Source organism: Rattus norvegicus, chromosome 15 (assembly GCF_036323735.1).
Source record: "Rattus norvegicus strain BN/NHsdMcwi chromosome 15, GRCr8, whole genome shotgun sequence".
Taxonomy (NCBI): Eukaryota; Metazoa; Chordata; class Mammalia; order Rodentia; family Muridae; genus Rattus; species Rattus norvegicus.
Window position 1 is genome coordinate 13,942,249 of NC_086033.1, and position 14,954 is coordinate 13,957,202.

Sequence of the window (14,954 nt, forward strand, 5' to 3'; positions counted from 1 at the left end):
GCAAAACAACACTTCGACAGTAACACCAGTTGACATGCCAGTGTGGATGAGGCAAGTCCTACAAGACCACACCTCTAGATAAAGTGCTATAGGCAATTAATGGTTGCTGAGATATGGAGAGTCATTTTTCTCCAGGAAGAGCCCACAATACTTTATCCAATCGCAAGTGGTCAGCCCTAAACACATATTTGAGCAACTCTAAATGGACTTAGCACATAAATGTTTCTGTATGTGTGCATATGAGTGTGTGCATGTGTGTGTATGTGTGCATATCTGTATATGTGTGTTTGAGTGTGTATGTGTGTGTGTGCGTGCATGTGTATATATGTGTACATATGGGTTGTGTGTATGTGTGCATGTGTGTATGTGTTCATGTATGTGTGCAAGTGTGTGTGTGTGTGCATGTGTGTGTGCACATGGGTATTTTTGTGCCTGTGTATTTGTGTGTATGTGTGAATGTGTGTGTATCTGTGTGTGCATGTGTGTGATTATCTATAGTCTTATGTATCACAGTCGATACTTGTCTTGAACTCTTGATTCTTCTGTGCTCAAGTGCTTGGATCAAAGGTATGTAATACCAAGCCTGGAAGGTTGTTAAAACTCATGTTTAGGTATAATTTATAATTTACACATATATAATGTATCCATTTTAGTGTAAAGTTTTAAGAATTTGATAAATGCATTTACTCACATAACAAGTACACTGTCGTCCCCTTAAAATCTCCTATGTGTCCCTTCTTAGACAATTTCACTTTCAACTCAGACTCTAGCAACTGTCGAGCACAGGCTTTTTTTTCTCTAATAGGTCAGAAAGGGTCTGATCTTTAAAAGCTCTTGTAATAAACTCTGTCAGCGTTTTGTAACTCTCGTTTTACTTATAATTAGAGTGTGTCTTAAACTTATTACATAGTTGCTCGGAGCTGGGGCGATGGATCATTTGGTAACGCACTCACCAGTGCAAGCATGAGGACTTGAGTTTGAACCCTAGAACCCACCTACAAAGCTGGGCTGGGGAAATCCCAGCACTGGGGAGGTAGAGGTGGGTGAATCCCAAGGGATCACTGACCCACCAGCTTAGCCCCAGTGAGCCCCAGGACAATGACAGCACTTGAGGTAGAACACTGGAAGCTGACTTCTGGCTACCATACATACGTGTGCTGTTACCATCACACCAATACACAATCCTGCATAAACATAGACACAGAAATTATTGTTGTATGTCTTGTTTCTTCTTCTGGAACTGTGTAAACATGAGAAAGGGAAGGAGTTATCTGGTTATTTGATACTGTATTTTTTTTAAACAATGTTACCCAGAAGAGGCTCACAAATATGATTGCAGGATCAATGAATAAATGTGATTCCACGTTCAGTGGGAAATGACTTTAAATCACTAGTCACTCGTCAAAAATGGTATTCAGGTTATTGTGTCCCAAGTCATATCATTCAAACATTTCTGAAAGGAGTTAAAGTCCCACTTACAACAAATCAGATAGAAACACCGTTTTGCTCATGTGTTTAAAGTTGTTTATTTCATAGTATTTTCACTCCATATATTTTGTAGCAGATCTGACATGATGGCGAGGCTCAGGAGCAAGATCACGAAGTCTTCAAAGTCCAGCTTCTTTTCTGTGTGCTCATCAAGCTCAGAAAGGAGGTCTCGGGATTTTGGCTTGGTTTCCTCTCTCTGAAGATAAAGAAGTGAACCTCCATTGTGTATAAACTTCATATTTAGAGATGCTGATGAACAATGCATATGTAATTAGCAATCTAGCAAGGCGCGTGCCTTCACATAAGCATTGAGAAAATCCTCCCGTGACATGTCTCTGAAATCCTTCCACTGATCTCCCCCCATATGTACTTCCTCTATATCCAGAGAATTAAGTAACTTGCTTCAAAGCAAGCAGCTTGTTCTGTGGAGCTAAGATTTGTGGCCTTATCTGCCTGATTCCAGAGCCATACTCTTAACTAGCAAGTCACTCTGCTTTTCTTTAGAGGCAGAATTTTCTATGTTTCGGGATTTTTAAATATATCATCTCTTCACTATAGGAGGTGCCGCTTATGTGTTCCCTGGACTATGAGATTATTCAGAACCGCAGAATGAACGGTTCTAAAAGAAAGCACATTGCTTTGTGCAATTGTTCAGCATTCAGTTTGATTGTCTGTCGTACCTAGGTACATAGCTCTCACACATAGACTGTGGGAAAACATCTGAACAGCAAAGAAATGGAGAGCCCTTTCAGTTTCAAACCTTTCAAACAACAGCTGGAAACTTTGACATTAAGCACAGAAATGTCATTTGAGTCACTCTGGTGCAAAGCTGCGTGTGCATTCCGTTTAACCACAAATGCTCATCTGTGCACTGGCTGCAAAAGTTCCAGCAATGCCTGAGACATTTTTTGAAAGATGGCACATTCTGTTACAGTCTAAACCCATCCTTGTCTAAACCCATCCTTGTCTCTATGCCGACTGCTCGTAGGCCACATCTTTACCCTGTGTCAAAGGAGCTCTTGAGTATTTGCTACAAGAAAGCTGAACACTTCTTGGAAAGGGTCAGTTCAATAAAAAGATTCTCCTGTATGACTGCCCAGCTTTCCCAAAGATCATGAAAGCATAAGTCTCTCTGTTCCCTCTGTTCTGCATATGGAAGGATCAGGAGGCTGCCGAGCTCTAGTCACTGACGGGTTAACCAGTCATTTTGTTTTAATATCTTCTAAGCAATGCTCACAGGGTCTAGGGTTGTTTTTTTGTTTTTTTGTATTTTTTAAAAATATTTTACTGGTGAATGTGTATTAAGACTGGAAATTGTGCTTAGGCTTATGAGAAGGTAACATTTCTTTTAGGACCTAGGTTTAGCAAAACAGTATAACACATTTTACCAGAGGATCCCTCACCCCCTTTGTAGAGGGTTTAAAATATTGGTTCTCAACCTGCGGGCCATGACCCATTTGGAGTCATGATCATTTCACAGGGATCGGAATGAGGTAATTACATTATGGTTCATAACAGCAGCAAAATTACAGTTATGAAGTAGCAAAGAGTAATTTTATGGTTGGACGTCACCACAACACGAGGAACTATTTGATGGGCACTAGTGCTCACACATTTATCTTAGACAGAGAGCTTCACTGTTGGGCTAAGGCAGGGTTTTCGTTTCTCATGTTTGGCCAAGTGTAAGCAGCACCATTGATCCAGAGGATGCCCTTGGATGAACCATCCCCTCCGTTGCCCTGAAATGAGGTTTGGCCTCCTGGATCTGCTCACCACAGCGATTACATTCAGACATGGGTGTGTCTGCTGCAGAAACTGGCTACCCACACTGCAGAACACCAAGCTGAGGGCATCTTCCCTAATGAATGGTATTTTTAGAAGGAAGACAGTTTTTATCAGTGATCCCACTCACTCCTCCTTATGTTTGTTAAATGCCCTCCAGAGATCTGACCCCCAGATGAGCGCTTTTGTTCTTTCTGGGATCCATAATTTATTGTGGTAACAGATGCAGGGAAATGTGACAACAGGACTAATCCCCACCCCTTTAAAAGCCTCCCCCCTAACAGTTTAGCTCAAGTTCTACAAGGATTTCTGCTTAAAAACGGTTTTCCTTAAAAGTATTTGTAAAACATGCAGGTATAATATGGAATATTTAGAAAAATATTTTAACAAGAAAAATGTAAGCATAACTCTCAAAGAATGATAAGCCTCATTGCCATTACTTTCTACGTGTGTGTGTGTGTGTGTGTGTGTGTGTGTGTCTGTCTGTCTGTCTGTCTGTGTAGAAAGAGTGGTATGAGTGTGGTATGTATATATGATATGTGTGCATGTATGTGTAAGGCAGGTAGGTGTGTATTTGGAAGTCGGAGGACAATGTCGTGGTCGTTTTCATCTTCTGCCTTGTCTGAATCAGGGTCTCCTTTTGCTTACCATTCAATACACCCACATAGGGGACCAGGGTGCTTCCGGGGATTCTCCTGACTCCAACTCCCATCTTATCCTAGGACTGCTGGGATTACATTTGCTCACCATGATGGTTACTGAGGATTCAAACTCAGGCTCTCATGCTTGCGTAGCAAGTGTTTTACTTATTGAGTCATCTCTCCAGATCCCTGAAGTCATTCTTGTATATGTTATATCATTGCATATGCATTCTCTCTCTCTCCCTTTTCTCTCTCTCTCTCTCTCTCTCTCTCTCTCTCTCTCTCTCACACACACACACACACACACACACTCACACACACTCACACACACACACTCACACACACACTCACACACACATACATACACACTGACACACATACACACATGTTGACAGAACTATAGGTTCACTGGAAATTATAATCTTGATCTGGTTCTTCCAAGTAAGTCATATCTTATATACTTAATACACTAAAACCATGTACATATACACACAGTTATAGAAAGACAATTATTATCTTTTTAATATCTCAGACCACACTAAGAATTTACAGACAACTTTTACATATTTTGTTAGACTAGGCTCTTGATCGTCACAGGAAGCAGAGTAAATCTTGGTGGTTTAGGCTTGGGTATTGGCCATTTTTTCTTTCTTGTAAGATTTCCATAGGCCAGTATTGCCCAAAGTATAAACTTATGCATAGGACATCATGTAAGTCAATGTAGAAGGTGTCAGAAAAATTAAATCATATAGTAGTTTACTCTTATTCATACTTCAAACACTATATTTATTTAGTGTTCAGAATTCCTTCTTTGGTTTCTCACAGCAAGATGATCCGAGTATTTTGCCATTTGAATACATGCTCAGAGATTCAACTGGTATTGCCGCTCTGACCCACTGTGCCCACATGTTAGCTCGTTCATCAAACTCAGTGGACAACCTAGATATAGGAGATACTCAATAAATATCTGTTGATTGAAATAAAGCTATGGCACCCTGGAGCTAGAGTTCTTGCTGTTTGGCGTGAGGCTCCTTTATTCATGCAGTTAATTCTCTTACCTCAGTGAAATTCCTAAATTGGGTTTGAAGCAGATTCTTGGCAGTGGCTTTCCCAAGTTTACCATCAGGATCAGAAGCATTTCTGAAAACCAGAGCAATAGTAGCCATGGCTTTTTCCAGATCTGACCCCCTTTTCAAAGCTAGGAGAGAAGAAATGCACAGCGAGGAATCAGACTGAGAATGATGCTTTTTGCAGACACACGGATGTGTCTTCCATAGGAACTGTGGGGACTAAGTTGGAAATTGTATGTCAGTATGACCCAGTGCTTGTGCAATTGTCCCTCTTCTTAGAGCGTGATTCGGGATTATCTGACTGCATCTTTAAGCAAGAGAGCACAAAGGTTCCTTTTATAGCATGTGAGCTAGTAGAGCTGAGATTTGACACTTGCTTACCATGTGGCCCTGGGAAAGCCCCTTACTTCACTGAGCCTTGGTTTTCTAAGATGCATTTTCATTCAGTGGCTCAGAAAATATTTACTGAGCACCTACTGCATGTTATTCTTACTTTTTGGTATTAAAGAGATATCGTGTAAAGACTTCAAGTCCCATTCTTGAGCAATTTATATTCTGTTAGAGATGGCGCCACTTCATGTAAGTATGATAAGAGTAATGACATCAGGGTAAGCTATGACTTAGTAACACTGCAACGAGTCTTTCCCTCAAACACTGTGATGTTCCAGCTAGTTTCTCTGATTTACAGTCCTTGATGCAGAGGACAGTGCTGAATCCTTCCTTCCCAGTGGGCAGCATCCAACACATACAGAGATACAAAGACCCATTCAAACAATCCTATATAATAATATATCTGCGAGGACAAGACAATTCCACTTTATAGCTGTGCCGTGTTGAACTTCCTCTCCAACCAGACAACACTCTCTATGAAGCCAGAAGCTGTTCCTTTGTTTTTCTCCCTATATTCCCATTAGTACCAATGTCTACTGCGTAGTAGGGCTAGTCAATGCCATGAATGAAGAGCAACAGATTTCACAGCTGTCAGCTCAGGCAATTTGCAGACATCACGCATGCTCAGTTAGAGGGAGGCTCAGAACACTGAAGTGACAAGATTGGATATGATCTCTGCTCATGTGTATCTTATGATTTAGTAGATAAATAAACATTAATAAAGAGGGTACATATAAATAAAAATGTATATTTGGGTTTTATATATTTAATAATGCATGAAAAAAATCTGTTCTTTTCTTCCTTTCAAGCATTTGACTTTGTCACTATTTTTATTGTAGCCACTTTGGCAGGTGTTAAGAATATCTTAATATGCTATTTGTTTGGACTTCTAATGACTAACTATGCTAAAAAAATCTTTGTGTGTGTGTATTTACCATCTGTGTACGTTTCTTGGTGAAATATCTATTGACGTCTATTAATGAGTTTTGTTCATATTTAGATTAAAAGTTTAGAATTTTTGATTTTTGAAAGTTCTATATCTACTTAAGACATGTCATTATCATAGCATAAGAGGTTTTCAAACATTTTCTCCTAGTCTGCAGATTATCTTTTAGATGTCATCTTTTAATGTATGTGCATGTATATATATACATATATATATACACATATATATGTGTGTGTGTGTGTGTGTGTAAGGAAGGATGCATGTGTTTCCTGGTATGTGTGTTTGTAGAAACAGTGAACAACTTGTAGGGGTCAGTTTCTCTTACCATGGGGACTGAACTATGTCAAGAGGCTTGCATGACCTATGTCCCCATATCCCACCTGCTCTCTTTTTATTTTTTCATCAGGGTCTTTTTCAGGGTAAAGGTATTTTTTTTGGATGGGTCCAATTTCTCAGGACTTTTCTTTTCAAATCATTTGTTTTATTTTTCTCCTAAGAGATTTCTCTTTCTCACCCCCACCCCACAAAAAAAAACCCCTTATGTTACCTTTAGCTAATAATCTATTCCAACTCAATTTTAAGTAAAGTAGGTGACTCACAGTGCTGTCTTGTTCTTGCTTCTGGAGATGACCCATCACTCCAGTACCAATACTTAAAATCATTTGCTTCACTGAACTGTTTTTGTCAAAAGTTGGTTGAGGATCTAGAAAGACAACTCAAGAGTTTAAGAGCACTGGCTCTTCAGAAGACTTGGGTGCCATTTCTAGCATGGCATCTCACAGATGCCATCTAACATTTCCAGAGCGTCTAACACCCTTTTCTGGCCTCCACAGGCATCAGATACACACACATGTTATACAGATACATGAAGGAAAAAGCCCATTCACATTAAATTAAAAAAAAAAAAAACAGCAGCAGCAACAACACAGGTCAAAGAAGAAATCAAAGACTTTAACGTAACACCCAAAATGTAGACAAAAACAGGCATTTCCTTTGTCTTTTTCTTTTGAGACAGACTCTCTAGCCCTGGCTGTGTTAGAACTCACTCTGTAGACAAGGCTGGCCTTGCACTCAGGTATCCACCTGCATTTGCCTCCGGGCTGCTGGGATTAAAGGTGTGTGTAATTATTCCAAGCTGAGACTTTCAGGGAAATGGCTACAGGAGCACATCAAATAATCTTAAAAATTGATAAAATTGGGTTGTGTACCATGAGAAAAACCTCTGTACAGCAACAGAAGCCATTTCCAGAGCAAAGCCAAGCCTATAGAATGGTAGAAAGTCTGTGTCTGACAGGTATTAGTGTCTGGAACCTGTAAGACCTTCAAATTCAATGGATGGAACTAGGAATTATCATCCTGAGTGAGGTAACTCAATCACAAAAGAACACATGGTGTGCACTCACTGATAAGTGGATATTAGCCCAAAAGCTCAGAGTACCCAAGATACAACTCACAAACCACATGAAGCTCAAGAAGTTGGAAGATTAAAATGTGGATGCTTTAAATCTTAGATGTGAGAACAAAAATACTCACAGAAGGAAATACAGAGACAAAGTTTGGAGCAGAGACTGAAGGAAAGGCCATCCAGAGACTACCCCACCTGGGGATCCAGCCACCAAACCCAGTCACTACTGCTGATGCCAAGAGTGCATCCTGACAGAAGCCTGATATAGCTGTCTCCTAAGAGGCTATGCCAGAGTCTGACAAATACAGAGGCGGATGCTTGCAGCCAACCATTGAACTGAGAATGGAGTCCCCAATCAAAAAGTTACAGAAAGGACTGAAGTACCTGAAAGGGCTCGAAACCCCACAAGAAGAACAAAATACAAATCAACCAGACATTCCAGAGGCCCCAGGATCTAAACCACCATCCCAAAAGTGCATAGGGGTGGACCTATGGTTCCAGCTGCATATGTAGCAGAGGATGACCTTGTGGGGCATCAATGGGAGGAGAGGTCCTTGGTCCTGTCAAGGCTTGATGTCCCAGTGTAGGAGAGTGTCAGGGCAGGGAGGTGGGAGTGGGTTGGTGGGTGGGGGAGTACCCTCATAGAAGCAGGGGAAGGAGGAAAGGGATAGCAGGTTTCTGGAGGGGAAATCAGGAAAGGGGATAACATTTAAAATGCAAAGAAAAAAAGTCAGCTAATGAATAAATGGACCAATAAGCTGCGTAGGTGGTACTCAAAGGAAGAAATACAAATAATTGAGAAGTACTGGTAAAAGTTAAAAAGTTTGTATAGGGGCAGATAAATGAGGGAGGGAGCCAGGAGGAAGGGAGGAAGAGAAAGAGAAAAGGAGGGATAGAATGTACATATGTGTGATTGTGAACACACACACACACACACACACACACACACACACACACACACACACACACCGGAGACAGAAAGTGAGAGAGAGAGGAGTGGAGGGGATAAGGTAGGGAGAGGGGGAGGGGAAGGGAGAGGGGGAGGGAGAGGGGAGGGGGAGAGAAGGAGAGGGAGAGGGAGAAGAGGGAGGGGGAGGGAGAGGGAGAGAGAAATGTGCCATTTTCAGACCTCTGGTCAATTCCTTGAGTCTATGTTCTATACCTTTGCTGACCTTCTACTGTCTTGGTAACAATAACTATAAACAAAATCTTACCAATCCAGAGAGTGACTCTTGTTGCTTCATGCAGTATCCATATTGCATTAAAGACCAGTTTGGAGGCAAACCAATGTCTGGTTTTTGGCAAGCATTTGGTTTCTCCTCCAAACCATCATTTCCTCAGTGAAGAGCAGGTAGGTGACAGGTCACCAGACAGAGGAAGAGCTGGGATTGGAAATGTCACAAATCTGAGCTGATGCTCTCAGGCAACTGTCTGCTCTGCTTCCTGTCGAATCTGCAATGCTTTGTACTGGGCCTTGCAAAAATTTGCTAAGTGAACAGCCATGAAACTTTACATTCCTTTTCCACAGACTCCCTTTCCTTTCAGAGTCCTGGTTTTATGATGTTGTGATTAGTGCTTGTAACTTCTGCTTTTCCTGATCTGAAATGCCACCTTCCCAGGGATGCCAGCCTCAGAGAAATAGCCCTCAATTCTTAGCTCTTTTTTGCCCCATTCCTAGCTATTTCTTCCCCCAATCTCTGCTGCTTCCAGGAAGTGTCAAGCATTTTACTGCTCACTAAATACTGGGACCTGGGCATATTTCTTATGCCTCCTGGTCTGTCTGTCTATATGTGTGTGTGTGCATGCACATGTACACACATTCTGTGCTACTTTATCCATTTTTAATAATCTTGACAATATCAAATTTAAAATGCTAAAGAGTGAATCTTATGTACGATGTCTGGTTTTGAAGAAGTGGTTGCCTAGAAGGAACATATTAATTTTTTAGGAAATAAATCCATGGATAATTTGGACTGGTCAGTTTATTGATCAATAATCAAATATAGTTAGATATAGTCTAGGAAGAGCTTCTCTACTGAGTCTGAGACTGTCCTTGGAGGACAGCAGTTGGTGGTACTCTGCTGGATGTGCCTGCCTGGTGAGGAAGGAGTAATTCTCAGGCTCTCAGAGTTCCTTAATGACTGGCACTTTCCTTTGTTATATGTTCCAGGGGCCTTTCAAGCATAATCTTATTTAGTGCTTCCTCACACCCACAGGGGTGGGTACTATTTGTGTCTTAGATTCATATATTAGAAACCTACTCTTGGAGAGATTATGCAGAGTCATTGCTCAGAGGTGGAAGGGTCTGTCTAACTGCGATGCTGACAGAAAGAGTAAATCTGTGCACAGTCCCATGCTGGTTGGGGAAGCTAGGCATTTCCCAGCCCTGGTAGAGTTCAAGTCTGCTTCTCTGAATGGGACTCCATCTGGACTACACAACTTCACATTCTTATCCTACCTCTCTTAAAAGACTGCACACATTTTTTTTCTTTTCCAACTGTAAAATAGCATATGCTCATGGTAAAAATAGAACTGGAAATATTTAAATTAAGAGATAGAAAAGAGTTGTTTGTCCTACCAATGTGGAAGATATCTCTCTAAAGGGTTTTTTTGTGTCCCATCTTCACAGTTTGCTTCTTCCCTTAATCAGCCCAGCAGGCTGCCGCCTAACTTCTCTCTGCCTGACAGACTCATGCATTAGCATTAGAAGGGACCACTTCGGGTCAGAAAAACAAAGGCTAGTATTTTGGCAGTTCTTATTGACTGTCTTGTCTTTTGGATTTGGGCATGGGCATGGCTGAGAAACAGCTCTTTGGGATAGCTTTGTGTTACCCTCTCCTTTTCCATAGTCCATTGGAGTGGATTTTGAACTATGTACAGTTCATTCCGACGCTATGCATCTCACAAGATGAAACATGCAGCATTTGATTTGAGCTTCAGGACATCACTGACCTCTTACAGTAGACCAGAGCAATGGATGCTCTTCCCTGGGTAATGGATGTGACTCAACTCATTTAATGCTTGGGTCAATCCTTTGAGGTAGGTCCAGTTTACAGATGAGGAAACTGAGGCATAGCAAGATTAAGTCAAAAAACCAAAATGGCTCCTTTCTCAAGTGCTCACTGCTTCTAAGAGTTGTTTTTCAGGAAACTATTCTTCTGGAGTCTTTTCTACAACAAGCCCCTCTGTCGTACTTCTCTCATACCCTGAACATACCATCTCCATAACTGTCACACTTGAAACTTGGTATTATCTCAGCTGTGTCCTAGATCAGTGTCACCCAAGAAAATACACTACAAATCACGATAGTAATTTAAAACATTCTCGTAGACAATTTAAAAAGACTAGGAAGAAAAGAGTAAAATTGATTTTAATAATATATATTACTCAACTCAATATATTAAACGTTTCAACAGGTAGTTAATACTAAGTTCATGAGATTTTATACCCTATAATTATTAATTTCTTTCAGCTCTATAATCTCTATTCAAATTAAGAATTGCCCCAGTAGCTCTGTGTGTACCATGAGGGATAGGACAGGTCCAAGCTAAGAGTGACACCATTGTAAGTTCTTTAGAATTTTTCACACATGTGGCATGTCGTGGGTATCAGAATACAGGCAATAAGTGTGTTAATAACTGAAGTGACAACTTCAGAGCCATCTTCTGTGTTTGTCTCTTTCTTGTCCATAAAGCATGGGGCAGAGCACATTAAGCACTAGATTTGGTGAAATCCTAACCAGTTACTATCACAGAATCACCACACTTAACTCCATGAGGTGTCAGAATCACGTCAATTTTGAATTTTTCTCATGTAAGTCACCTTCTCAAGAGAAAAAGAGGCACCTTGTTGAACACACATCTTCTGCCCTAGCAATTCAAGTAGTATAGACAGATTTGCCAGTTTATAAGGCCCTGTTCAATATTCCCCAGGCCAACAATTCCCCTAATATTCTACTACCTTGGTATTAAATCCAGATATGTACTTACCCTTCATCACTAACCCCTAAACTCCCAAAGAGCGAAAGTCCAAACAGCTTGGAGAGAAAAAGAGTTTCATGAACGTTTGACGTTTTCTCCAGACCTTTCTCACATCTTGGACATTCTTCATCTTATTAATTTTAACTCCTGTCCTTCTCTGTTCTAGAGCAGGAGAGACGTACATGTCAACCATGGCTTACCTTTTATTGAAGCCAGTTGTTTAGATATTGAAACACTGCCAACAAAGTAAAAGGAACACAGTGATTTTTAAGGCCAGACACGCTTGATGTCTGCATAATGCAATGCATGATTTAAATTATCGTTTTCAACAGATGTCCTTGCACGTACTCGACACACACTAAAAAAGTGCATGACCATGACTGGATGTAGCCCATGTATCCACATATTCTTGGTTCTTATATGGCCCTGACTTCAGTTCCTTCTACTGGTTAAGGAACAAAGGAGAACACTTTATTTTTTGGGGCTTCTCTGTGCCCAAGATGTTGGAAGGCAACAGTACTTCCGAGCCCTGGGAAGCCACTTGTAGATGCTGGGGCTTTCATCCTCCCATGTTCCTACATGCCTAAATGGAGTGAAGCTGTCACAGACCTGGAACTCCACTCACATAAGAAAGGAAAATAATAAATTCTTGTTTATACGACAGTCTAGACTGCTAAGGTTTTAAGTGCATTCCCTCTAACTCTTTAGCTTACCTCCCTCATCTGGGAATGAGCTGCATTCGTGGGTGGTAGAGACATGTTCTCCTGCAGGTTAGGGTCTAGCGAGAAAGATGGCTATCAAACAGGCAATGCCTCACTGAGCCAGAGAAATTCATACAAAGAGAAAGGCTAACTTTGTCAGGGTAATGGAAGGAGCCTAGTGAATTAGTGAAGGAGGAGGAGGAGTGCTTCCAGCAGAGGGAGCACTGTACTGAGGGACTCCCTGAAGTAAATAGTGGCTTGATGGGAGAACTCAAGCAAGCACATAGTTGGAAACTAGAGAAAGGAGACAGTCGGGAGAAGGTAAGGATGGTGTCCTGGGTTAGGGCCGGAGAATACTGGGACTTCACGCCTCAGAAGGCAAGGCAAGTGGGGACTACATGTGAGAGGTGTATTGGGGAAATATTTCACCTGCCACTGATGTAGGTAGAACGTAGCCCTGTGGGAGACAAGAAGAGGACAGCTGCTTTCTAAGCAGTACATCAAAATTTGCATGATTTTGCATTTGGATTTGGCGTCAAGTAGTAGGGGTGTCACTGATTCTTGGTGGAGAAGCTTTACTTTTCTCCCTTGTAGGAACTGCCTGCCTGGCTACCTCTACCACATATTAGGACCCCCAGGCTCTTCTCTGTGAGTTCTGAAACCTCTGCACCATGAGGATGCATGGCAGGATCCTTTCTCTTTTCACAATGGGCACTTAGGGTGGAGGACGTGTGGTCTTTTCCCTTTCACACTGTGTACTTGTCACATGGTTTTGTCACCCTGATTGATTTCCTGTCTCTTCCATTAGAAAGTGAGGACCCTGACAAGCTGGAGCTCAACACTTTATCCCCACACATCCCACCTCTCACCCGGCAGAATGCATTACTCTTGTTAAGTGTTCCATACAGTTTTTGGAAATAAAGTTGGTATCCTAAATGGGATTCCACGAAAAGGAACACTTTTCACTTGTTAGACCCACTTTACACATTTGAATAATGCGAAAGTTTCTACCATCAAAGACACTTTTGAAGATTACACTGTACAATAGAAATCAGGACCAAGTTTAATTTACAAATATATCTTGAGAGGCAATCAAAGATCTTTGTGTAATTCCTTATTTTCAGTTCACAGGCAAAGCTTCAAGTTTGCTCTTTTTTGTTTCTCCATTTTAAGTTTAATCTGAACTTGGGTGGCTATAGACAGCAGGTTTTCAATTTTGTGGCTACCAACTTCTTGATATGAATAGACTGGAACTGTATCCACAGTTTTTCCTGAAACCCAGTAAATAGGAGTCAAACGTCACTGACCTTTTAGGCATTTTGCTATGTGCTGAAATGACTGCTGGGGCTTCAGAAGGACTGGGCTCTCCTCTGGAGTGGTTCGTGTGGTCCCGGGTGCTGTGCATACAGCCACGTATACTCTGGCTTCCCCTGTTGTGCAGCGTCCCTTCCTAAGCAACAATCACCTGCTCACTGTTACTATTGTCATTCAGTCCATGGCAACTGAACAATGACACTTGAAAAACTTGCAGTGTTACTGTATATAGGTGCTGAATCATATGTTTAATCAACATTTGAGTGTCTCTTGTGAGTCACTTGCTATGCAGGGTTCTGGGGACACATTATGACAGTAATCAGGATTTGAGACAAATCTTAGCCTCAGTGTGTTTACTAGAATGACTAACATTAGTTAGGTAAGTGTTTAGAACATGGCAGCTGTGAGGAGCTATAAGCCAAGAGGTCAGTCAGCCCCCAGGTGAAGTATCCTGAAGGCCAAAGGTCACTGTGACTGATGGACAGTGTAGCTTTCATGGAAGCTGAAGAGAAGAATGCTGACTAGGCTACACAAAGACATGCAGACTACGGTGAAGGGTTCTGCGTCTAAGTCAAAACAATGGGAACCCATTTGTAAGGTTAGTGAAGCCAGATTCACATTTTCGACTCCTTATCTCAAATGAATGAGTCTAATTCAGAGACAACGTGCCCAGTAATTGCTGAAGTCACTGGTGAGGGAATGAGAGGAAACAAGAAGAGAAGCTGCAAAAGTTATCATTCAGGATGCACACTGGCCTGTCACTGCTGTCTTTGGTCAATACTGACTGTCTCATCATGCTTCCTGCTTCTATCTATCTATCTATCTATCTATCTATCTATCTATCTATCTATCTATCTATCTATCTATCTATCTATCTATCTATCTATCATCTATCTGTCTATCTCTATCTATCTATCTATCTATCTATCTATCTATCTATCTATCTATCTATCTATCTATCTATCTTTTTGTCTATCTATTGACAGACTTTCTCTGTGTAGCCTTGGATGTCCTAGAACTCAATCTGTAGAACAGGCTGAACTTGTGCTCAGAGATCTGCTAGACTTTGTTTCCTTAGTGCTGGGATTAAAGGTGTGTACTACCACTGACTAGCTGTCTTCTTTTTAAAATGTTGATTTGTGTGTGTGTGTGTGTGTGTGTGTGTGTGTGTGTGAGTGTGTGTGTGAGTGTGAGTGTGTGTGTGAGTGTGTGTGTGTGAGTGTGAGTGTGTGTGTGT

General features: G+C 41.3%; 1 protein-coding gene across 5 annotated transcripts; it reads right to left on the minus strand.

Moving 5' to 3' along the window:
* Positions 1–803: 803 nt before the first annotated feature.
* Positions 804–13,861, minus strand: Sntn (sentan, cilia apical structure protein). 5 transcript variants are annotated; one of them, XM_039093579.2, is made up of 5 exons: positions 13,711–13,767; positions 11,903–11,937; positions 11,712–11,758; positions 4,970–5,109; positions 1,502–1,684 (listed from the first exon to the last, which is right to left on the minus strand). In XM_039093579.2, the coding sequence occupies exons 3-5, from the start codon at positions 11,716–11,718 to the stop codon at positions 1,526–1,528; spliced, it is 306 nt and encodes a 101-aa protein (XP_038949507.1). In that variant the 5' UTR covers positions 11,719–11,758; positions 11,903–11,937; positions 13,711–13,767; the 3' UTR covers positions 1,502–1,525. The 5 variants fall into 5 exon arrangements, with proteins under 5 accessions (NP_001102568.1, XP_038949507.1, XP_038949509.1 ...); NM_001109098.1 differs by lacking the exon at positions 11,712–11,758 and having other exon boundaries at positions 804–1,684; positions 13,711–13,842; XM_039093581.2 differs by lacking the exon at positions 11,712–11,758 and having other exon boundaries at positions 1,502–1,737; positions 13,711–13,861.
* Between the last annotated feature and the right edge of the window lie 1,093 nt (positions 13,862–14,954).